The sequence below is a fragment of the Misgurnus anguillicaudatus genome, chromosome 21, assembly GCF_027580225.2.
Source record: "Misgurnus anguillicaudatus chromosome 21, ASM2758022v2, whole genome shotgun sequence".
NCBI lineage: Eukaryota > Metazoa > Chordata > Actinopteri > Cypriniformes > Cobitidae > Misgurnus > Misgurnus anguillicaudatus.
The window spans coordinates 1360207-1386414 of record NC_073357.2 but is presented as its reverse complement, the minus strand read 5'-3'; the positions used below and the strand labels follow the sequence as shown (position 1 = coordinate 1386414).

Here is a 26208-nt window from a genome sequence, read left to right as displayed (position 1 = left end):
GTACTTGACGTCGTCTCTTTAAATTTTCACAGCGATCAGCTGTAAAATGTTTTGGTTCTGCTCGATTTTTGTTGACTTTGAGTAAAACAATGTAAAGTTTTCATAAGATCCTCTGGGGTCAATGTTTTAGCATGAGAAGCTTGATGCTGTTGTAACGTGTAACGTGCAACGTAACTGATTGCGCTACAGCTAGTAATAATTTTCAGTCTGGGCCAATGAATATCAGAAGCAAGGAACGTCTACTGGAGAGTGGAGGCAGTACAGCAGGTGAGTAAGTGACTGACAAAGTTTTGTTCTGATTCAGTGAATTGTATTATTATAGAAAATTTCTATTTTGTTATTTGTTCAATGAATAATTCACAGATATAGACTCAGTTGCTAACAGTGAAGATCAACAATTAACAATCTTCTTTCATTTCTTATAGGATCAAGAATTCAACAGTTTGACAGATTCAATTCAATTTGAAGTTTCACACTCTTCACAAAATATAAAAATAAATAAAACTCTCAAAATAAAACAGTAGTGTGTTTTTCTTTCACTTCAGGGAAAGTATTTTACAAATAATATGACCTTCAGCAAAATATTACATTCAATAAAACCCCAAAAAATATTGAATGGACATTCAATTTAACTCAGAACACTGAATGTGATTCAAATTTCTCAGAACAGATCACTTTTCTTTTCAAACTCAACAGAATACTCAACAATATGAGCTGTAAATACACAAATGCATCAAATTGATTCAATTCAGTTCGAATAATGATCAAACGACTCAGTTGAACACAGTTCGTGAATCAAATGATTCAGTTCAGTTCCAATAGAGATCAAACAACTCAGTTGAACACAGTTCGTGAATCAAATGAGTCAGTTCAGTAACAAGAGTTATTAAACTCTCTCAATGAGCTCAAGTTCAAAAGACAATCTCTCCTTTTGGTAGAAGAAAAAAATATCAAGAGTTCAACGAACGAGAGTCTTTTTTTGTGTCCAAAAGCAAGAAAAAAATTGGAAATTTCCTACCAGTTGGTGAATCTTAGCACAGTTCAAAGTGGAAACAGGTTCGTTGATGGCTCGCCATTGTGCATATTTAATCACGTCAGATACACAGATTCCTCTCCAGAAGGATTAAATATGGCACAAAACAGGAATCTCTCACAGGAAATCACGTAGAATAAATCATAGACAAAACAAAAACCCAGCCTTGAAGAAATACAAGGCAGAAAGATAATCAATATCAATTTCAACTTTTTAACAGCAAATATCTTAACAGCAAAAATCATGTATACACTTCGATTAAGATATTAAATCATGTTTCAACACTTATTGAACTTATAAACATAAATTTCACAATCACATTTCATCAGCATCTTTACACGTGAAATTAGCTTTAGCCCTCATGCTAATACTACAGCTCACGCTGTGCTCACGTGGCCCATGTAAACACTGCATATCAATAGCTTATTTAGTTAATGACACTTTTCTCAGATAATGTATTACGTAAAATGTGACTCACCAAGGCAATAACTTCATATATATTCAAATAAGCTCATTTGCAACACTCCAATTCTCCGTTGGATTTCATCCACTTTCAGTTCACAAATCTTTGCTTTGTCGTCCTCTCACTCCAATGACAACTTCACGTAATCGAATCCATTCAGAAATATGACTATTTACTGCATCCAAAGTTATTCGCGATCTATTTTAAAACTTTCTTATAGAGGATCTCTGAATATCGCTCTGTGTAGCTGCTCCGTTTCACTCTCTCCCTCTGTCTTTCAAACTGACAGTCTAGTAGTGCCGCTGCAGGTTGTGGGCGGGGCTTATGAAAGTGCTGCTAACATTGGCTCTTTGGAGAGTCAGTCACTGAAATAAGGGCTGTGATTGGGCAAAACAGTTTTCCTTCTAGAACTTTCCTCCTTTCTTACTTTTCTCACTTTTCTTCACTTAATTATTTTATTATATTTCACTTTATTATTATTTTATAATTCTTAATCTTAACTAGTAACTGGATTACCCGGGTTACACTCTCCCCTTCTGGAAGATATGCAGGTCCCGCTGCATCTTTTAGGCTGCGAAACAATCGCAGAGGGATATCCACCATACATTTCCACAGACGTACTCTTAAGAGAATCAGGCTCTTCCAGTGACACAGTGAAGGCTGTACTGAGCCCTTGCAGTAATGACTGTACGACTAATGAAAGGGGATTACCCAACTTAGGGTACTGCAGCCTCTTAGGTGGCTCACAATGTCTCTGAGAGCGCCTGGGGACATCTTCTACCCTCTGGCCAGTCTCAATTAGGCTGTCTTGAGTACTCAAATTTACAGATTCATCCTGTATCAGGCCATCACCCCTTTCATCCTCCTCATTGAGGGTCTCAGATGGGGGCTCAACAAACCCCTGGTCCTGTTGTTTGTTCTGCACAGGTAAGTTATTTAATGCATCAGTTCCTACAAGGTATTTCAATTGCAAATTCTCTCTTTCAGGTTCAATTGCAGTTGTGTCATTACTAAATTGATCCATCACAGGTAGGTTATATCCATCATCATCCCTTGCTTGATTGTCTATGAGGATTTCATCGAGTCTCTCAGGTAAGTTTTCTTTTTCAGGGTTCACAGTGGCGGACGGCGTTTCCCCGGACTTTACTTCAGGTAAGTTTGGTACAATCGTTGGACATCTGCAAGAAGGTGAGATGTTGGTTGTAGTGAATTCCAGCTGTTGTTCCTGATTTCTAATACAAATCAGGTCATCGTCTGAATCCGACTGACTGCTTGCCACATGCTCTTGGTAAGCTGCTTTATTGCCAGTTTGTAATCTGGTTCTTGGTCTATGACAGGCCTTTGGAGGGACAGATTCCTCATCTTCACTCGCAGGTATGAAACCACAAGGCCGAAGCAAGTCACGATGTAGGGTGCGAACGGGTCCATTTCTCCCCTCTGGCTGGACTGTATACACTGGGATATCTTCAACTTTCCGAAGAACAACATAAACATCTGGCTCCCATTTGTCCGCCAGCTTGTTCTTCCCTCTCAGCTTCACATTCCGTACCAGTACTTTATCTCCCACTTCAAGGGTAGAAACAACCACATGCTTGTCAAATCTGCGCTTGTTACGGTCAGCTACTTTTGCTGCGGTCTTCATGGCAATCTCATAGCTTTCTCTCAGACACTCTTTTAAGTCCTTCACATATTGAGAGTGAGTCTTGGTAGGCTTATTTACTGGCAGACCAAAAGCCAAGTCGACAGGCAATCTGGGCTGCCTCCCAAACATGAGTTCATAGGGAGTATACCCAGTCACATCACTTCGAGTGCAGTTGTATGCATGCACCATGGGTCTCACAAAATCCTTCCAGCAAGACTTTTTCTTATTTTCAAGAGTGCCCAACATCTGAAGAAGGGTCCTATTAAATCTCTCCACCGGGTTTCCCCTCGGGTGGTATGGGGTAGTTCTCACTTTACGGACACCGGCAATGTCACACAACTCTTTGATCAGTCGAGATTCAAAGTCTGGCCCTTGGTCGCTGTGCAACCTCTCTGGAAAGCCATAATGTACAAAAAAGTTGTCCCATAAACACCTAGCCACAGTTTGGGCTTTTTGGTTTCTCGTAGGGATCGCCACTGCATATTTGGTGAAGTGGTCCGTTATGACTAGTATGTCCTTAGTATTGCTCCTATCTGGTTCCAGAGACAAAAAGTCCATACAGACTAACTCCAACGGTCTCGTGGTCTTGATGTTCACCAAAGCAGCGGCTTTCTCTGGGGGCATCTTCCTACGTACACACCTCTCACATGTCTTGATTTTTTCTTCCACAGCTAGTGCCATTTTGGGCCAAAAGAATCTATTTCTGATGAGGTCAATAGTTCTCTCCATACCCATGTGCCCCATGTCATCATGTAGGCTCTTCAGAACCATTCCTCGCAAAGCAACAGGTAAGGTTAGTTGATAGTGTGTGACCCCTTGATCTGTTCTCTCCCTGTAGAGCACTCCTTCAATCAGTTTAAGTCGATTCCATTCCCTTATCCACAAAGCAACTGTATGGGGATGACTCTTTGGGTCTGGAGGCTTATCATTCCATTCCATCCAATCCATGATGACTTTAAGGTCGGGATCCATCTTTTGTTGCTTTATCAGCTCCTCTCGAGAAAGATAAGGAATTACAGGGAGCCCGTGTTCATCTTCCTGTTCAAACCCATCAGGTAAGACATCAGCATGTAGAGCCAAAGACTTGACAAGAGTAATAGAGGCATCCGACAAGCCAACATCATCTAGGGACTCTCTGAGTTGATGTCTTTCACAAATGGCGTTTATTGCCTCTGGTAGAATCACAGAATCCTCTACTCCTGTTTCACTCAACCGATGAAGAGTGAACTGTTTTATCCTCTCCCTCTCTTTTTGGGACACTAGATCATCTAAAGGCTCTCCATGTGGACGCCTAGAAAGTCCATCAGCATCACGATTCTGACTTCCAGCTCTATACTGAAGCTTAAAATTATAGGTGGACAGGCTCGACAACCAACGGTAACTGGTGGCATCCAGTTTTGCAGACGTCAAAATGTAAGTCAATGGGTTGCTATCTGTTACCACCACAAACTCTGCTCCATACAGGTAATCATTGAATTTGGAGGTTACCGCCCATTTAAGAGCCAGGAACTCCAACTTGTGAGCTGGATACTTGGTTTCACTCTTTGTCAACCCTCGACTTGCAAATGCAATTACTCGCATCTGTCCTTCTTGTCTTTGGTACAAGGCTGCCCCGAGCCCGGTGGTGCTGGCGTCGGTATGCAGAATGTAAGGAAGCTTTGGATCTGCAAATCCTAAGACAGGAGAAGTAGTCAGTTTTTCAATAATCAAGTCAAAGGCTTGCTGGCATGAGTGATCCCATCTGTCTCCAAACTGCTCTTTGTGGTCACGGTACTGTGCACTCTTCTTCATTTGATTGTGAACTTTTCGAAGCGGTGCATATCCTACTGTGAGGTCATTAAGTGGCTTGACGATCTTTGAAAAATCCTGTACAAATCTTCTATAATACCCTGAGAAACCCAGGAAAGATCTTAACTCCTTGAGATTTCTAGGCCTTGGCCAGGTTTTAAGGGCTTCGATTTTCACTGGATCTGTCTCCACTCCATTTTCAGACACAATATGACCTAAGTATCGGACCGAAGTCTGGAAAAATTTGCATTTCTCAGGTGACAACTTTAATCCATACTCTTTGAGCCGTGTTAAAACATGCAACAGCCTTGACTCATGCTCTTCCAGGCTTTCTGAGAAAACTATCAAGTCGTCAATGAAGACCAATACTTCCTTCCGGTTTAGATTCCCCATACATCGCTCCATCAACCTTTGAAACGTGCTTGGGGCATTGGAAATCCCCTGAGGCATGCGATTAAATTCCCAGAACCCCAGGGGACAGACAAAGGCCGTCTTGCACTTGTCAGCTTCCTCCATCTCAACTTGATAGTATCCTGACTTTAAGTCAAGGACAGAGAACCACTTCGACCCCGTCAACACAGAGAAAACTTCTTCTAAATTTGGCAAGGCGTAAGCATCTTTGATGGTTTGTGAATTTAGCTTCCTGAAATCAATACACAGGCGCACAGAATTGTCCTTCTTCCTTACAACTACAATGGGCGAAGCAAAGGGAGATTCTGACGCTCTAATGACTCCAGCAGATAACAGTTCTTGCAGATGTTTCCGTACCGCATCGATGTCCTTGGGGTGGATAGGTCGAGCTCGATGTTTGAAAGGTGTCTCTTCATTAAGTTTTATATGGTGGGTTACTTTGTCAGTGTGTCCAAAATCGAAATCATGCGTAGCAAAAACTTCAGGCATGGACTTCAACTGATCTGTTATCCGTTTTTTCCACTCAGGTGTCAAAGGAGAATCACCAAAATCAACTTGTAGATTGAAACAAGCAGCAGGGCTTTTCATTCACGCCACTGGAATCTGATGGTCTGTCTTTCATGACACTTTGGACTGCATGTATCTCTGCAATTTTGGTTCTGGGCTGGATGGTAATATCTTTCTGGGTTTCATTTCTTAGCACGACTGGTAATTGTTGGTGCCTTTTTAAAGATAAAGTATGCAAACAGCTAGCTACTAACAGACCACCTGGCAGGGTGGGTAAGGTTGGTGATTCTACTGCTACACAACTCTCCACATGAGGGTGGTTTACCAGAACCTGTCCATCCAGGACCACTGTACATCCTGCAGGTATCACTTCGGGGCCTGGTCCCTTAAATTTTACACAGCCTACCGTGTCAGCACATGCCTGCCTGTGTCTTGCTTTTAGAACATTTAACACTGCGTGGTATCCATGCAAGTTGGATCTGGGAAATGACAATGAGCCTTGAACATGTTCACCATACAGGGTGTCTAATGAGTTAGTGCCAATCAGGATTTGCGGCATGTTCATTAAATCGGGAACTACCAAGGCTAGAGTAGGCACTTCTGTCTCTGACCCAAGGAACTCTGCTGGAAATTTCAAGGTCAACTCCACATAACCAAGGTAAGGCACAGTTTGCCCATTTGCCCCTTCCACTTCCAGTAAGTCATCCAGTGACTTCAGGGGACAATCAGACAAGTGTTCTTCATAAAATGACCAGGGAATTGTGGTGACTTGGGATCCCGTATCTAGAAGACATGAAACTTTTTCCCCACCAACAGTGACCTCTGCAGTACACTTTATTCCAACTAGACCTCTAGGTAAGTTATTCAAGGGTGTTTGGCTGCATGCGTTTTGGTTAAAAGAGTAAGTAGGTTTCTTAGGGCCTTTGTCTCGCCTAGTCTCTGTATGCCGCTCTACAGAGACGGTTCCCAGTTTAAAGATTTTTGTAGGGCCTCGTGTTGGGAATCCCACAGGGCTTGTTGTTCTCTTAGCTTGCGTCTCTTTTCTGCAACTTTAGCAGGATCAGGAGCATTATTACAGTCACGGGCAAGATGACCATTTTCCGCACATCTAAAACAGTACCCAGGACGGGGTCTGCTTTCAGGCATTTTGTCATGGGTGGCCCACTCTGTTGCACCTTGTTCTGGTATCTTGCGCCTGACCTGACCTCTAGACTGCAAAAATCTCTCAGGGTGCTCTTTGTGAACTTCATAGGTAGGGACTTGAACTCTCAAAGCAGCAATCTGTCTTTTAAGGTCAGAAATTTCAATTGCTTTCTCATCTTTACTTTCTTTTGAAATAATTGCGGTGTTCAAGGCAGTGACTTGTGCTTGCAACTCTGCTACAACCCTTTTTAGCTCACTCACTTCATTGGATTTTGATGAGGCGGCTTTGTTTTGATGACCTGAGGGTTTTTGCACAGGAACAGCTTGAGATTGTAGTGCGCAAACTTGCTGTAAACTTACATCAGTAGAATCATTATCTTGTGTGTCGCATGGGTATGCAGATATCTGATGTGTCGATGGTCTGATTTTCGAAGTAGCAGGACAATGCTTGGTTAGCCCCAAGTGCTTCCTCATCCTCTCTTCTTTAGAGGCATGTTTGTCCTCTTCTGTGCGTATAAGCACCACTAGTTCTGCAAAGGAAGGAGGGTCTGTTTTCTTCCTCTCTAGCTGGAGATCTGCAATGAGACTGTTGTCCCAACAGCCGCGACAAAATTGCTTCAGCAGACAGCGGTCTCTCTCACTTTCAGATATGCCTCCTCGTCTAATGGTTGTACTCAGAAGAACTTGTAACCTATGTAGATAAGTTGAAGGCTTCTCACCCGGATTTTGGAGGGCACCCATAAACTTAGCTAGCAGCTCATCTCCATCTTCCACAGAGCCATACACAGACTCCAGCAACTTCAAATACACTGCAGGTAAGCTGTTAGGGGACACATGTTTAACAATATCTGCGGCTGGTGGGAGAAGGCTGTCAAGAATTTTTCTTGTTCGATGTAGATCAGAGAATGAGGGATCTGTCAACAGGAAGTCCACGCTTGCACGCCAAGTATCAAAATCTGGCTCATTAATGGGCCTGGGGATTTTTCCTGAGAATGATCTGAGGCGGAAAGAGGCCTGGTGCAATGGGGCTCCATCATTGGTTCTAACAATATGTTCTACAACCACCTTCTGCACACTGGGAGGGTCAATCATGTCCATTGTGAGTGAGGGATGGGATGTCACTGTGACGGAGGGACTGCGGTTCCCACTACTACGTTGCTCCGAGGCCAGGTTTTGTGATCCTCTACGTTGAATTTCTTGAAAGGGTGGATTTTCTAACGGGGGATGGGCTACCCGTTCTGTGGTTAATTTTTGTGTTGCGGCTGGGTTTTCGGGTTCCAATCTCAAGACAGAGGGTGACTTGAATCCTTCCAACCGTGAGGGGCTGCTAGTAGCGCTTGTCAAGGGATTTGTCTCTTGTGGCACGTCAACTGGAGTTTTCGCCCCACCAACCTTCATCAACTCTCGTTGGAGGACATTTTGTAAAGTCTCTCCGTTGGCGTTTGCTATTGTCTGTAGTTTCTCCAAGCACTCAACAGTGGCAGTACTAATGGTGGGGGTGTGCACCATACCCAGGGCTCGCACACGGGACACAATGTCTGTATTAGTGGGGCTCACTAAGGTTAGAGGCAGCTGGGGCTCGAGATTGCTCATGGCTGACCTGTGTGTGAACTCTACTATTGCATTGCGATGAAATTCTGACTGTGGATCATCAATTAGCAGATTGCGTCGCACAGAGCCAAATCTTGAAAGGTATGTTTCTAGAACTTGGTCCTCTTCAGTCAGTGTTACTCCACTAACGATGACTGCATTTTGCACATTGACATTTTCTCGTCCTACAACATCCATTTTTGTCTGTTTTTCTGATTCACTATACGTCTATCTCAGTGGTTATTCACCTTAATTTCTGCTGCGTCCTCTCTCCTGGCTGGCTCGCCAAAGTTGTAACATGTAACGTGCAACGTAACTGATTGCGCTACAGCTAGTAATAATTTTCAGTCTGGGCCAATGAATATCAGAAGCAAGGAACGTCTACTGGAGAGTGGAGGCAGTACAGCAGGTGAGTAAGTGACTGACAAAGTTTTGTTCTGATTCAGTGAATTGTATTATTATAGAAAATTTCTATTTTGTTATTTGTTCAATGAATAATTCACAGATATAGACTCAGTTGCTAACAGTGAAGATCAACAATTAACAATCTTCTTTCATTTCTTATAGGATCAAGAATTCAACAGTTTGACAGATTCAATTCAATTTGAAGTTTCACACTCTTCACAAAATATAAAAATAAATAAAACTCTCAAAATAAAACAGTAGTGTGTTTTTCTTTCACTTCAGGGAAAGTATTTTACAAATAATATGACCTTCAGCAAAATATTACATTCAATAAAACCCCAAAAAATATTGAATGGACATTCAATTTAACTCAGAACACTGAATGTGATTCAAATTTCTCAGAACAGATCACTTTTCTTCTCAAACTCAACAGAATACTCAACAATATGAGCTGAAAATACACAAATGCATCAAATTGATTCAATTCAGTTCGAATAATGATCAAACGACTCAGTTGAACACAGTTCGTGAATCAAATGATTCAGTTCAGTTCCAATAGAGATCAAACAACTCAGTTGAACACAGTTCGTGAATCAAATGATTCAGTTCAGTAACAAGAGTTATTAAACTCTCTCAATGAGCTCAAGTTCAAAAGGCAATCTCTCCTTTTGGTAGAAGAAAAAAAAATATCAAGAGTTCAACGAACGAGAGTCTTTTTTTGTGTCCAAAAGCAAGAAAAAAAATTGGAAATTTCCTACCAGTTGGTGAATCTTAGCACAGTTCAAAGTGGAAACAGGTTCGTTGATGGCTCGCCATTGTGCATATTTAATCACGTCAGATACACAGATTCCTCTCCAGAAGGATTAAATATGGCACAAAACAGGAATCTCTCACAGGAAATCACGTAGAATAAATCATAGACAAAACAAAAACCCAGCCTTGAAGAAATACAAGGCAGAAAGATAATCAATATCAATTTCAACTTTTTAACAGCAAATATCTTAACAGCAAAAATCATGTATACACTTCGATTAAGATATTAAATCATGTTTCAACACTTATTGAACTTATAAACATAAATTTCACAATCACATTTCATCAGCATCTTTACACGTGAAATTAGCTTTAGCCCTCATGCTAATACTACAGCTCACGCTGTGCTCACGTGGCCCATGTAAACACTGCATATCAATAGCTTATTTAGTTAATGACACTTTTCTCAGATAATGTATTACGTAAAATGTGACTCACCAAGGCAATAACTTCATATATATTCAAATAAGCTCATTTGCAACACTCCAATTCTCCGTTGGATTTCATCCACTTTCAGTTCACAAATCTTTGCTTTGTCGTCCTCTCACTCCAATGACAACTTCACGTAATCGAATCCGTTCAGAAATATGACTATTTACTGCATCCAAAGTTATTCGCGATCTATTTTAAAACTTTCTTATAGAGGATCTCTGAATATCGCTCTGTGTAGCTGCTCCGTTTCACTCTCTCACTCTGTCTTTCAAACTGACAGTCTAGTAGTGCCGCTGCAGGTTGTGGGCGGGGCTTATGAAAGTGCTGCTAACATTGGCTCTTTGGAGAGTCAGTCACTGAAATAAGGGCTGTGATTGGGCAAAACAGTTTTCCTTCTAGAACTTTCCTCCTTTCTTACTTTTCTCACTTTTCTTCACTTAATTATTTTATTATATTTCACTTTATTATTATTTTATAATTCTTAATCTTAACTAGTAACTGGATTACCCGGGTTACACTGTCTGGAGAACAAGCAACCGAGTGCCTCTCGCGGAAATGATTAGATGTTGATGGCTTACGTTTCTTTCCCGTCACAGAAAACCATCACAGGTTTAGCAATGCAATTTAAGTATTATTTTGTTTTGTTTGTTGATCACGAAGTACAAAGTAGATGATGAAAACTAGGACTCGGTGTACTCAGCACGCCGCCATTGTTTGTTTACATTGCATGACTGTTGGGCTGTAATATCAGGAATGGATTTATTGCGTTCTGTAAAAAAGGAGGAGTGGCGTTTGTCGCATTTTGGGAAAAAAGGCATAAAGATGACAGAATATTACGGCGGGTATTGGATTTTGCGTAAAATTAAGAATTTACTTTTAACTACTGACCTGATATAATACTAATTTTGGCAGTAACTCATTTTTTTCAAAAATGGCGTTTATCGCGTTTTGGAACCAAACTCTTCATTTCTTCCACAGCGTCTGAAGTTTGCTAATTATTTGTAATTTCTCTCTCTAGAAACCACGCATTTTAGTTTATGACAACATGATAAGGAGCACGTGATGTGCTGTTCTGTCATGCTGGTGAATGATCTCTGATAGTGACGAGCTCCCTGATATCTGCTTCAGTACAGTTTGGTGACGTTTCTAATCATGAATGTTGATCTGCATGTCCCTGTGTCAAAAAGCGGAACCATAACTTCTTGTTGCGAAGGCACACCCCTTACGACATTGTTTCTGCCTCTTGTTCACACAGAACATTTACAGGACGTGTTTGTGTTCACACAGAAACCTCTCTGACAAATTTAACGGAAATGTTCTGGGACCAAAGTGAATGAGGTTTTAGCGTGTTCAATACTTTTTCCTGTGTCATTTTACATGATTACAAGGTGACAATGTCAATTAAAGCTGCTGGGGGAATACAACTAGTTGTGCTTTTAGAAACAGATTTCCAATGTGACTTTCTGAATGTATACAAAAGTCACAGAGAATGATCAGTCGCTCCTCTACTCTTCACAGGCTGATATAAACAGAGAGCAGACAGAGATACAGAAGGTGTTTGCTGCAGTGATGGATGCTGTGAGGAGAGCTGAGGAGGAGCTGCTTGCTCCTCTAGAGAATGGACACAGAAGTCTGGAGAGAGAGAAGGAAGAGAAGACACGGCAGATACTAAGAAACAATGAACAGCATAAAAAAACCATTCATCACCTGATTCAAACACGGAACGAAGAAGACGACATCCTCTTTCTCCAGGTCAGACATTAATATTATTGTATATTAAAAATATGATGTATATGAAATATATTAATACTATAAACTTACATATTGCATATTAAAGTATTTTCACACAAGAGAGAGTGCTGTTATACTGAATATCAGGACAGTGATTCATACTACAGCTTGATTATGAGATTTATTCTAGGGATGGGCACGAATATTCGAATATTCGATCGGCAGTAATAATTCGAATTTAAAAAATGCTATTCGAATGTTCGTTTGTTTTTAATTTGCCACCAAAGGGTTACGACTTATTTAATGCTTTTTCACTTCATCTATACTGTCTTTTACACACTTAAATGTAAGATATACATGAACATTAATTCGTATGTATGTCTGATTGTTTGGCACTGCAGATTGCAGACGAATTTTAGTTTTTCCATTTATCTCCGGGTTTGGCTGCGCCGTATTTGGCCACTGGCTCACGTGTTATTAAACGTGCTTCTCCACCGCCCGCGTCAACACATCATGAGAGATTTGTAAGCTTTCTGTTATAAAGTCTACTTTATTTTGTTAATAACGAGACAGACACGGAGAACGAAATGAAACGGAGAACATTTATTATATGCAGTGCTCTTTCGAAAATGAACCGGATAACTGCACATGGCTGTTTAAAAGCAAAGCTCCGTCTTTGTGAAATGTTGTTAAATTTAGCTAACGTTAGTAACTTTGCACAGTCAACAATAATCTATCGAGCCAGCTTACATTATTTGTAAAATAATGTTAAATACAGATATTCAATCTTGTTCAATCCGTCTGTTGTTTTTATCGGATAACCATCATCACGAGGAAGAGTTTTCTCCGCAGCACCGGCATTATTGTATCTAGTCAGAAGAACGGGCCTTCACCGAAGCAGGTAGGATAAATAGGTTCCCCTTCGAGGTAACTCGAGCTGCGTCGCCGAAGCTACGCTATGGGAACGCCCTCTGCGTGATTGCGTCTGAAGCACGTATGTCAAATCAGTCCAATGGTCACGTCATAGGCGGGTGACGTGGGAACCAGGAAGCTTTAAAAAGAGGACCCGGCAAGCCAACCTCAGCTCTTTGTGCCTCAGCAAGCGAGTGTGTGTAATTATCATGTCTAAGTCCAAACAAAGTTTTAAGGAGTGTGCTTCCCCGTGTCCTCGTTTCATTACGAGCGAGGACTCGGATCGTCTCTGTGTTATGTGCCTCAGGGCACAACACGCACAATCATCTCTTGAGAAGGGTGGTTGTGCACATTGTGATAGGATGCCGCTCCGTACGTTGCGCTCGCGTCTCGCACTCTTCGAGGAAGGTGGTGAGCCGCGTGTTCCCCACGGTTCTGGCCTCGCTACTGCCGAGGCAGAGCGGAAGCTGTGATCGTGGGGATCACAACTAGATCTCGCGAACGAGCTTGAGACGGGTCTTCCCCTTTCTCAGCCTTCACCCGTGGGGTCTAGTGCCCCGTCTCTGGATTCGGAAGCCCGTGCTGCAGTTTCTTCCGCCCAGGGCGGGAGCCCAGATTTGCATTTATCATCGTCCGAGGAAGTCGATATTATGTCTGTGTATTTGATGGAGGTTGTCACTAATGCCGTGGCTCGCTTAAAATTAGACTGGCCGGCGGAGACACAGAGCGCGCGTCCTCAGAGCATGTTAGACGAGCGCTTTTTAAAACAGAAACCTCAACCTTCGCGGCGCAACATGCCTTTCTTTCCTGATCTCCACAGCGAGCTGTCGAGATCATGGAAAGCTCCGTATTCAGCCCGTGTTCATACCCCTCACGCCACCATGTATTCCAACATTGTGGGGATGGGTGAACACGGATATTTAACGATGCCCCATTAAAATCGCCTTCGCTTCCCATGAAACCCGTTAGGTTAACTTCATCTTTAGTGGGTAAAGCTTATAAGTCTGCAGGGCAGGCTGGGGCTTCACTGCATACCTTAGCTGTCTTACAGGCGTACCAAGCAGAACTGCTTAAAGATTTAGATACTGAGGTGGGGGGTACGTCTGATATATTTAAAGAGCTTCGTCGAGTCACTGATGTGTCACTCAGGGCAATTAAAGGCGGAGTCCACGATGTTTGAAAAACGGTTTGGAAAAGAAGACGGGCCGACTACCAAAACACACTTATAGCCAATCAAATCAAATCAAATGCCGGGTTGCGTATGTGTGGGGCGGGTCTATCAACAGAAGGTCCAGATTCTATTGGGGTAGTGGCGTGTTAGGACTCTGCCTTTATCTTGTTGGTAATTATATCTAGTTTTGTATGGCAGGGTTCTAACAGTACAATGTTTTGTGTGGGAGAACGTGGTTTTGGTATTGTTATATTAGGCCACGTTTTTCCCGTGTCTTGTGACTTTTCCCCCGCTCCCTTGTATTATCTAGTCTTTGTTTTTATGTCTTGTTTAGCCTTGTGTACTGTTTTCATGTGTGTGTATATATGTATATATATGTGTGTATATGTATATGTATATATGTATATATATATATATATATATATATATATATGTGTATGTATGTGTATGTATATGTGTATGTATATATATATATGTATATATATATATATATGTATATATATATATATATATATATATATTTATTTATTTATGTTTATATATATATATGTATATATTTATGGTTTGTGTTCTTAGTGTTATGGTTGTCTTGTGTTTGTTTCACAGGTTCACGTGTGCTTCCCTCACAGGTGTTCCTGTTTAGTGTGATTGCCTCCTCTTGTCTTCCTCACCTGTTGCTTGTTATCCCGTCTTCTGGTCTGTGTATTTAATCCCTGTGTCTCTAGTGTGTCTTTGCAAATCCGTTTGTCTATGTACGCCAGTGTTTGTGCTGTGTTTGTACCTACAAGTTCTTAACCAGCTAATTCTAGTCTTGTCTTGTCGTTCGTTTGTCAGTTTTGCCCAGTTTGTTGTTTTGTTAGTTTGCCCGTGCTCAACTTTGCTCTCTCTGCTGCTGTGGTCGATCTGGCTGCTCACTGAAGACTTTGAGACTGTGTTACCAGTTCTAGAGTGAGACTCTCAGCGGCTCTGTCGCTGTCCAGCAGCGGGTCATCCTCGCTGGTACTGTCCAGCGTGCTCCCGCACCTTTAACTCTCTCTCTCTCTGCCCGTCTCAGGAGTCATCATCCGCCAGTGTTTTGAGGGCGTGGAACCCAGTTAAGTGGAGGATCCTTCTCCCCGTTGTGTGTGTGTGTGCCCTATCTCTCTCACCCACCGCTCGTGTGGCAGGAGTCCGAGCGTGTGCGGAACGCCGTGTACAGAGTGTGCCCAGTTTGCCGTCTGACTCGTTATTTGATTAATAAATATTTCTGTTAATCTGCTCTGGGATCCCTGTGTGTTTTTCGTCCCTGACAGAACGGATTTGCCAAGAATGGATCCCGCGGATATAGACCCATCCTGGATTGCTTACCGAGGTCACCAAGCGCATGTCCTGTTCGGCCTCCGGCAGAAGGGGGCTAATGTGAAGGACTTCGCGTTTGACTTTTTGAGGGCGGCTAAGTACTCCGGCTTCCGCGAGGCGGAGTTGAAGCTCATTTTTAACAGCTGCCTCGACAAGCCTCTCACTGCAGCAGAGCAAAGGACCCTGAGACCCCTGGCCTTCCCGGAAACAGTGGAGTATCTGATGAACCGTGAAGAGCCAGGGGATTCTATTGACACCTCTCTTCCTGTCCCTTTGCCGTCCATCCCGGAGGGTTGCGTTGTCGGGGTGATGACCCGGGAGAACACTGCGCCCTCCACATCATGTCCGGTAAGCTCTGCCCCGCCAGTCAGCCTTCGGGGTAAAAGAGAGCGTAGAGTGTCCTGGGAATCTGCATCGGAAGGGTCATCTACCGAGCCTATCGTTCCCACCACACCACCTCATGCCATCGCTCTCACTGCACCGCGCCCAAAGAAGAAGAAGAGGAAGAGGGGCTCCTCCGTTCTTCAGCCACCGCTGCAGCCCCTGCCGTCTGCGCAGCCACCGCTGCAGCCCCTGCAGTCTGCGAAGCCACCGCTCCAGCCCCAGCCGTCTGAGCAGCCACCGCTGCAGCCCCAGCCGTCTGAGCAGCCACCGCTGCAGCCCCTGCCGTCTGCGCAGCCACCGCTGCAGCCCCTGCCGTCTGCGCAGCCACCGCTGCAGCCCCTGCCGTCTGCGCAGCCACCGCTGCAGCCCCTGCCGTCTGCGCAGCCACCGCTGCAGCCCCTGCCGTCTGCGCAGCCACCGCTGCAGCCCCTGCCATCTGCGCAGCCACCGCTGCAGCCCCTGCCATATGCGCAGCCACCGCTGCAGCCCCTGCCATCTGTGCAGCCCCCTGTCAGTGCCCCTGTCTCTTCGTCGCTGCCGTCCGCAGTCTCCCCTGTCGTGATTCCTGTCTCGCCTCCGCAGCCGTCCGCTGCGCCCCCTGTCATAGTCTCCATGTCATCTCCGCTGCTGGACGCAGCGCCCCCTGTCATTGTCACTGTCCCATTGTCGTCTCCGCAGCCGTCCGCTGCACCCCCTGTCATTGTCCCTGTCTCGTCTCCGCTGCCGGCCGCAGCGCCCCCTGTCACTGTTCCTGTTTCCCCTCAGCCTTCAAGACCAGACTTTGTTTTTCCCAATGTTTCCTCCCCTAAGAACCCTGCTAGGCCTGCCCGGCCTTCACGCACCCAACCCTCAGCTATTCCCCGGGGTCAGAAGGCTCGTCCTGGACCCAGTCCCATCCCTCCTCCTGTGAACGTTGTTGTTCCCCCGCCCCCCCTCCCTTGTTTGTTGTTTTTGTTGTCCCACCCTAACCCTCTTGTTGTTCTGTCTTGTCTTCCTTTGTTGGTGTTTGTCATGTTTTCGTGGATGGTGTCCAGTGTTCAGTCTGTCTTGTCCTGTGTCTCTCCTTGAGGGCCGCCAGGGGGCGTCCCTTGAGGGGAGGGTCCTGTTAGGACTCTGCCTTTATCTTGTTGGTAATTATATCTAGTTTTGTATGGCAGGGTTCTAACAGTACAATGTTTTGTGTGGGAGAACGTGGTTTTGGTATTGTTATATTAGGCCACGTTTTTCCCGTGTCTTGTGACTTTTCCCCCGCTCCCTTGTATTATCTAGTCTTTGTTTTTATGTCTTGTTTAGCCTTGTGTACTGTTTTCATGTGTGTGTATATATGTATATATATATGTGTATATGTATATGTATATATGTATATATATATATATATATATGTGTATGTATGTGTATGTATATGTGTATGTATATATATATATGTATATATATATATATATGTATATATATATATATATATATATATATATATATATTTATTTATTTATGTTTATATATATATGTATATATTTATGGTTTGTGTTCTTAGTGTTATGGTTGTCTTGTGTTTGTTTCACAGGTTCACGTGTGCTTCCCTCACAGGTGTTCCTGTTTAGTGTGATTGCCTCCTCTTGTCTTCCTCACCTGTTGCTTGTTATCCCGTCTTCTGGTCTGTGTATTTAATCCCTGTGTCTCTAGTGTGTCTTTGCAAATCCGTTTGTCTATGTACGCCAGTGTTTGTGCTGTGTTTGTACCTACAAGTTCTTAACCAGCTAATTCTAGTCTTGTCTTGTCGTTCGTTTGTCAGTTTTGCCCAGTTTGTTGTTTTGTTAGTTTGCCCGTGCTCAACTTTGCTCTCTCTGCTGCTGTGGTCGATCTGGCTGCTCACTGAAGACTTTGAGACTGTGTTACCAGTTCTAGAGTGAGACTCTCAGCGGCTCTGTCGCTGTCCAGCAGCGGGTCATCCTCGCTGGTACTGTCCAGCGTGCTCCCGCACCTTTAACTCTCTCTCTCTCTGCCCGTCTCAGGAGTCATCTTCCGCCAGTGTTTTGAGGGCGTGGAACCCAGTTAAGTGGAGGATCCTTCTCCCCGTTGTGTGTGTGTGTGCCCTATCTCTCTCACCCACCGCTCGTGTGGCAGGAGCCCGAGCGTGTGCGGAACGCCGTGTACAGAGTGTGCCCAGTTTGCCGTCTGACTCGTTATTTGATTAATAAATATTTCTGTTAATCTGCTCTGGGATCCCTGTGTGTTTTTCGTCCCTGACAGTGGCGTGTTTGTTTAGGTTTAGGTGTTACTGTTTTAAACGTGTTTCTGTAAGCGCGTATGAACTTTAAAAACACATTGCATATGGCGGCCATGTGCGCGGGCTCGCGTCTCCGTGTAACGCGGCGTTCATAAAAACGGTGACGCGTGTAAAGCGCAATGTATGGAATTGCCTTGCATGTAAACAATATGGAATCATTTTACAGCAAATCCCGCAGTGCAGTATTACTCAAAGTTGCCATGAAGGATACGAAAGTGTATAACTGTGTCTAACACTGTACAACATGTAACAGATATCCACCATTACGGGAGGTCACGCGTACTCGTTTGTAAATAAGCATGTAAACATGGATTCATATTACAGCACACACTTAAAAGATACAGCACTGCAGGCTTACTGAAAGTTGCCATGAAGGATATAAGTGAATAACTGTGTTTAACACAGTACAGCATGCAACAGTGAAATCCACCATTACGTGAGATTGCGTCCTCGTTTGTAAATAAGCATGTAAACATGGAATCATATTACATCACACACTTAAAAGATACAGCAGTGCAGGCTTACTGAAAGTTGCCATGAAGGATATAAGTGAATAACTATGTTTAACATTGTACAGCATACAACAGTGAAATCCGCCATTACGTGAGATCGCGTCCTCGTTTGTAAACAATGCAAAACTTTTTAAATCCGAAGCATCTGCTGATGCTTACTGTGCGTAGGCTGAACTGCACAAGCCATGAGCATATTACATGATAGCAAATATAAATAGTATAAATTAAATGTTACTTACGTCCAATATCCTCCTCCAGTGCGTCCTCCATTGTTCTTCTTAGGTAACGATAAAGATAAATGCTTCCTCGATGTCCAGACATAAATGAAGATCTTCCTCACATGTGTATGTATAAAGTTTAAAATCCAGACATGCAGTAAAGTCTTTAAATCTGAACTTAAATCAAACTTTACTTTTTAATGTTCGAGCTGCTCTTCATTACCATGTATTACTACTAACTGGTTACTAACCCCTAACCCCAAAGATGAGAGAGCAGTTATGTTAGGATAGAATTACTAACTATAGTGATATGTCAATTAAATATAGTATGTGTTACAACCTGGTTCATTAATGAAGTCAAATAGCACCATAGACCACCATCTACAGTTCTACATTTCGGCTTGACATTAAAGTTTTATAACTTGTGCATCATTGCACTGTCTCTCCCTACAAGCTTTAAACTTGGCCTGACTTATTCCCATAGATAGGGGTACTGATAGATAGAACTTTTGGGATACTATGTTATGTTTCCAAGCTGATATTCACTTTGAAAACTGGTTCTCTTTAGGCGGAGATTGTTTTTTTCATGTTCTAGTTCTGTTTTCTCTTACATTGTACAATAAATGTTCATTCTGACACTTCAGCAGACATCGCATGAGTGTTTGCTTTCATTTGATACCATTTTTATGTATATGGGCCTTGTGGTTGTGGAGATTTTAACATTTATTGTTGGATTGTCGAGTTGAGCTGGAAACCAAAAAAATTGTCCTGAAATCGCTTGCACAAGTAAAAAAAATAATAATTCAGCTTGACAACCACCCTAATATCTTACCTATAGGTGTCTTCTAACAAAAAAAATAGGGTGACAGCTTGTACCGAAACATGTCCGCAAAAGTCTTAACGGAAGCCCTTTTCAGAATTGGCCCCCTGACTAGAGGGCATTTCTCTTAGACGCGCCCGTTGCGCCCTCCGGTCTCTTCGACGATGCCGTTAATACTGTCGTCGAGAGATTTGCGGAGGCTCGTAAGCAGTCGGTGGCGTTCGAACGCTATCTCCCCCGCCATGCTCTTGATTCTAGGGCTGCTGGGCGGGAGCAGCCATCGACATCGTATAGAGCAGAGGTCCCCAACCACCGGGTCGCGACCCAGTACCGGGTCGTGGACAAGTTGCCACCGGGTCGCAAGAACGTCCCGAAAAAAATTTGTATAATAGCAATGTAATAGCTTAATCGGGTATTTTGTACTTTAAGAGCCGACTTCAATAACAAATAATTTCTACTTTTTTACAGGACCGTGCTCTCTCTCTTTTTCTCCACCTCTCTCTCTCTACCAGTGCATAAGCGATTACATTGCTATCATTAGAGTTTGAGCATACAGTACTTCTAAAACACAAGCGATGAAAGAATTGCGGAGGTGTGACTTTATGAATCATTTGCAAATGTACGTCGCAAATGATGTACATACGCGGAGACGTTCAACTGTGTGACAGCGCAAATGGAAAGTAATTATTTTATTATTCTTTAAAACAACTTCAGAATTATCCATCGATCGTAGCACCATGATCAAAATAAACTATTAGGCTAAAAATATTTTAATGGCTACACTTTTAAGGTAGGTTTGAAAGGAACCTAAACTTGTCAGTCATTAAAATCATATGGTAAACGTGAGTCTCCGTGCCTCTGCGCCCAGCCGCAATTCTTCTGGCATCTCTCCTCCTTCACTGCATTTTTCTTCTGTTCTGTTAATTGGAAGTGGGTCTCGAGCCCGACCAAGATTTGAGCTGCCTTCGAGAACAGCAAGCCAAGTTCGTTTAGGTTCCATTAATTATTAAGACTTAATGGGCAGGCAAACTAGTAAAAACAATGAAAGTAAAAAAACAATCCGCCAAAATATGGTTTTACACGTCTATAGAAAATATACTATAGCCTACATAAAGCAATTATTAATTTTCCTAATACATGGTTATTATCTTTACTTCTGTTTAAAACGTATACATTTCGAAAAGGAAGATTTTCAGCACTTTGTTTGAACAGCAACTCAGCGACCCCAACCCCCCCCCCCCCCCAATCTCACCCCCCGGTCCGCGGAATTTTTTTTAAAGCTGAAACCGGTCCGCAGTGAAAAAAAGGTTGGGGACCCCTGGTATAGAGCATCGCAAAAGCATAGTGTTGCCACTCGTGGTCACCCTCAAAAAAACTGGGGTTCGGGCGGTCGCACTCAGACATCATCCAAGCAGAAAACAGACCTGAGGGCTGTTATTATGGCGAGGAAGGCGTCGGCTAAAAAGAAGTCCTGAGGGACGTAGTGTCATATTTCCGAGGGCAGCCCCCAGTCGGGGAGAGCCGGCAGTCACCTCAGAACACGGTGCCCGTCTCTCCTCGATGCCCTTGGGATGCCAGTGTGTTAACCCCGCCGCAGTGTGTGTTTCGGGGCACAGCGGCTTCATATTCTTGTGTGCCTCGTGCGCGGGGCATGCAACACCTCTCTCCGAGGAGGAAGGCATTAATATCACCCAGGTTGAACCCTGCCAGTTTGGTTCAGGGCACCGGGAAAAGTTTAAGCAGTACACCAAAAGCCAGTCTCGAGAGGCTGGTCTAGAGCTGTAATCGGGCCTTAAAAGTTAGGCCCGAAATGTCCGGAGCCCGACAGAATGCAGCCCGAACCCGAACGTACATTTAGATTGACAGCTTTTAAAAGCCCGAACCCGTTTACAGCCCGACATTATTTAAATGTGCACACACACACAGCTTTTGTCAAGAATGAGAAATTTACACAGGTTTTAACATTATTTATTTATGACTAATAATCTACACGCCACTTGGAAGTTGAAGCAAAGAAATAAAATAAGTCATCTGTAACATTGTAACATCTCATTCTAAATAGGCTTATGCAATACACTATAAATATGCCAATAAAATTATTATTTCCTAACGAATTAAATTAAGATAATACATTCTGAATGAAGATGGGTATTTGGCAATAACGAAATTAAGAGAAAGCCTCCGCGGGATTTGCGTCGGCACTTCTCTCCATTACTGCCAACATTAGTCTATCCTCTGTCTAAATTATGTATTTAAGACTCGATTCATATTTAGTTATACATTGAAAAACCTACTCACCAAGATTAGGCTACATGTTTTTGATGAGGAAAATCATTAAATCCACTGTAAATGAATTCAGCGCGGTCCTGCGCTACTGAGTGCATCCAGCAGCATTGAACTTGACCGCTCATTTACCTCACAAAGCCGGAGCGTAAGCCCGACCCGGCCCGAGCCTGTATAAAATGTTAGAAATGAAGCCCGAACCCGCCCGAGCCTGTCGGGTCCCAACGGGTCCCGTCGGGTTCGGGCAAAGATCTTCAGCTCTGGGCTGGTCCCCCTTATAGAAAATTTGGCAGCGTGGAAACTCCTGCCAAACGTGTCTCAGTGGGATCTGCAAATAATAGAAAAATGCTACAAAATTCAGTTTTGCAACCAGCCACCCCAATTCAACGACGTGTTATCTACCATAGTGGGTAGAAGTAGAAACTCTCTTGTGCAAGGAAGCTATAGAATGTGTTCCTCCTCACGACAGGGAGTCAGGGTTTTACAGCTGCTATTTCATAGTTCCAAAGAAAGACGGGGGGTTACGTCCGATTTTAGATCTACGTCATCTGAACCGGTCTGTTGCAAAACTAAAGTTCAAGATGTTAACTATAAAGCAGATCGTCACACAAATCAGATCCAAGGACTGGTTTGTGACGATAGATCTAAAAGACGCGTATTTTCACATATCTATCCTCCCGCAACACAGGAGATTCCTGAGGTTTGCCTTCGGGGGCGTGGCTTACCAATATCGGCGTTCATGCCGTGCCAATTTGTACAAAGGGCGTGAAGTATTCTTTGCAGTGCGAGCACTGGATGCCTATGTTCACAGATCTTCTTTGTGGAGGAGGTCTGAGCAACTGTTTGTGTGCTTTGGCTCGCCCAAGAAAGGCCTGCCGGCGACCAAGCAGACACTCAGTAAGTGGATAGTTGAGGCTATCTCTCTGGCTTATGAGACCACTGGACGGCCTTCACCTATCGCCGTCAGGGCTCATTCTACTCGGGGTATGGCAGCCTCCAAGGCCTTGTGGCTAGGGGCTTTAATGCAGGATGTCTGTGATGCGGCAGGCTGGTCCTCTCCGCTCACATTCGTTCGGTTTTCAAGTTAGATGTTGGTGCTACACCTGGAGCCCAGGTGCTCATGTCTTAAGCTGTGCACGTTTTTAAACATAGACAGGCACTTGGTAGTATGGTGTTTTGGTACAATCGTTCCCATAGCGTAGCTTGGGCGACGCAGCTCGAGTTCCCTCGAAGGGGAACCTCTCGGGTTACGAATGTAACCATTGTTCCCCGAGAAGGGAACGAGACGCTGCGTCTCCCTGCCATACTCCCTGCATCCCTGTCTCGCCTTGCTTCAGCACAATCTAGCTGAAGTTGGCTTGCCGGGTGCTCTTTTTATAGCTTCCTGGTTCCCACGTCACCCGCCTATGACGTGTCACTTGACCATTGGACTGATTTGACACACGTGCTTCAGACGCAATCACGCAGAGGGCATTCCCATAGCGTAGCTTCGGCGACGCAGCGTCTCGTTCCCTTCTCGGGGAACAATGGTAACATTCGTAACCCGAGACGTTTTTCTTTATTCACAAATACATGTCAAACTAAACTGAGAAGATATTTATATGGCGACTGAGCAGTCGGTTATGTAGATGTGTTTTTTCGTTTGCTCCGGGCTCTTATTTGGAGTCTGTTTAAGGGTTTAAATGATGATAGCCTACTTTGTCAAGTCCTCAAACTTTGCTTAGATTTGGGGTTAGTGTATAATATTTGGTATAATATTATGTACGTAAGATCAAACAGTAATGAATTCATACTAACGACGGACTTGAAACTAAGGGTTTGACTGACTCAGACTTCGCTCCGCATGGGGTTTTAACGCCTTTTTTTCTGTAGGATTAGAATTAACAATGTTTTCAACTTAAAAATACATACATATACATACAGAATATAAGTTTAGTTTGTCGTGGATATTTCCTAATTATAAGCCTTCTGTGAAATTATGACAAAATGAAAAATACAAAAGACGCATGTCTTAATTAACATAATTTAAATAAACGAATATTCGAATATTCGTTCTTTATGAGCTTAAATATTCGAATAGTAAATTACTGGAAAATGCCCATCCCTAATTTATTCACATAACAGCTTTGAGGTCACACAGAGAGTTACATTTGAGACAAAAATTTGCTGTTTTTTCTTCTGTTTCAAACAATCAGGATTTCATGTTACCTGGAGAAGTGGGTATACTCTTAAGTGTGCTCCCAACTAAGGTTGAATGCTCTGTGTTATTAACAGAGACATTTAACATGTTGTGTTGTAATGTTTTTGTTCTTCTTTCAGTCGTATCCATCTGTGCCTGCTGAACTCAGAGATGATTCGAGTGTTTCTATTGACACTAAACTAAACTTTGGCTCCATGAGAAATATAACCACATCTGTTTTGACTTCTATTAACACTCAGCTGGAGAATCTTTGCTCGTTTGGTGAGAGATGATGATGATTGACACTAGTGATGTATTGAGTGGGGTCATGGCATATTTCAATGTAACTTACAGTAACGTTTAAGTACCATAGTATGTAAATACAGTCATCATACTACATGTCGTGGTATATATCAGAATATTAAAGTATATTGGTGTAATCTGATAAATGCATCATTATTATCACTGTGTCATAGCACTGCCACAGTTTTAGAGAATAAACTCTTTAAATGTTTTGTTGCAGAAATTAGAAGAGTTCAGAGGTTTTTAGGTAAGAACATAAAAACAAATAAATTCTTGAATCATTATGTTGATTTATGAAGCTCTCAAAAGTTTCTTAACAGAGATTCTTTTCTTCAGTGGATGTGATTCTAGATAAAGAAACTGCACATCCAGCTCTGGAAGTGTTACAAGATGGCAAAACCGTAAGAGTCAGAGGAAACGCTCTTGGCATCTCAAGTGGCCCCAATCTGGAAGATGGAGTCCTGGGAAGGTATCAGATCAAGTCTGGAAAAGCATTCTGGTTAGTGGAGGTGGGACAACAATCGGGCTGGAAACTGGGTGTAGTGAGAGAAAATGCAAACAGGACAGGAAAAGTCTCCTACAAACCCAGTGATGGTTATTGGGTCATTGTGTTCTGTGATCCAAACACGTATGGAGCTTTTGAAGATCGTCCCGTTCAGCTGCATCTCTCCAACAAACCTAAGAAGATAGGAGTGTTTGTCGACTATGAGAACGATCTCATCTCCTTCTATAATATGGACGATCTGTCACATATTTACACATTCACTCAGTGTAGATTCAATGGAACGATCCGTCCGTATTTTAATCCTCCTCTCAATAAAGATTATTCAGATCCAATGATAATTTCTACTCTGAATCCAACAATATAACATACATTAAACATCTCACTATATATATATATACAGAATATATGACAATTTAAATATCATTATATTATGGTGAACGGGGTATTGTCCATTTGATATATTTACATTAGATTTAAAATAACATTTGCCTTTCTACTAAAAAACTTTTAACAAAGAAACACTGTATGTAATATTTGTAGTAATAGCTTTAGAATTGTATTCTAGTGTAGCTGCATCTCTTAGTTCTTATACATGAAGGAATATCCCTAAAACATTTCTATTATTGATATACTTTGTTCATATGCTTTTAGTGAATTAATATGATTTTTTTCTCCAGAGTTTTTATTTGAAAATCACAGTTTAACACAAGTTACAGATCATTTTGTAGTGTACGATGAATCTGAGCTCTTTCTGTGTGGCGAATTTTAGCATCCATCTGGATGAAGGTTTATAGTCCCACAGTTTAGAACAATGCAATATAAATACAACTTTGTTCCTGCACCTGTTGCTCAGTTAATCTATCATCTGTCTTTATATATTTGTTTATTTTATTAATGAATAGGGTTGAGGTTTATATTTGATTTTCATTTAATTCAATTGTTTTAGTGGTGATTGTAATTAAGAGCACTCTTCTATTTATTATGCTAATTAAGCACTGTTTGTGTTGTTTGCTAAATATGTGTCAAGATGTATGACCTTATATACCTACAGATACAAATAAAGAAAAACTAACCTGATGTGGGTCTGAAATTTATTTGTATTATTTATGCTGTCTCCAGAAATTTGTTGAAGAGAAGAGGATTGGTCAACTTAATTTTAAAGGTGCTGTAGAATGTAAACCTGTATTTATGTAGGCATAGATGAATAATAAGAGTTCTGTATATGGTAATGACATATCATGAGCATTAAACACGAAATCGAATCAAATGAATAACACTTTATTGCATAAATTAAATCAAATTATTTTTTAAAGCTACAGAAGTGATTTGAGACACTTAAGT

The 26208-nt window shown here is 42.5% G+C and overlaps 2 protein-coding genes across 2 annotated transcripts in view; one reads left to right on the top strand and one right to left on the bottom strand.

Annotated features, from left to right (window-relative positions):
* LOC141353266 (E3 ubiquitin-protein ligase TRIM21-like) overlaps positions 1-25938 on the top strand; it is a 43661-nt gene extending 17723 nt beyond the window's left edge. Inside the window, exons 4-7 of the mRNA XM_073859734.1 lie at positions 11746-11979; positions 24200-24341; positions 24583-24609; positions 24699-25938. Of these exons, the coding sequence (XP_073715835.1) occupies positions 11746-11979; positions 24200-24341; positions 24583-24609; positions 24699-25231 (936 nt within the window). The 3' untranslated portion in view covers positions 25232-25938. The remainder of the gene's footprint in view (positions 1-11745; positions 11980-24199; positions 24342-24582; positions 24610-24698) is intronic.
* On the bottom strand, positions 6786-10741 carry LOC129435996 (uncharacterized). Its single transcript, XM_055193795.2, has 2 exons — positions 10234-10741; positions 6786-9920 (listed from the first exon to the last, which is right to left on the bottom strand). The coding sequence occupies exon 2, from the start codon at positions 8773-8775 to the stop codon at positions 6796-6798; it is 1980 nt and encodes a 659-aa protein (XP_055049770.2). The 5' UTR covers positions 8776-9920; positions 10234-10741; the 3' UTR covers positions 6786-6795.
* Positions 25939-26208: the final 270 nt, after the last annotated feature.

Excerpts from the sequence above, each read along its gene's own strand:
- LOC129435996 (XM_055193795.2), bottom strand. The coding sequence starts at position 8,775 with ATGGATGTTGTAGGACGAGAAAATGTCAATGTGCAAAATGCAGTCATC.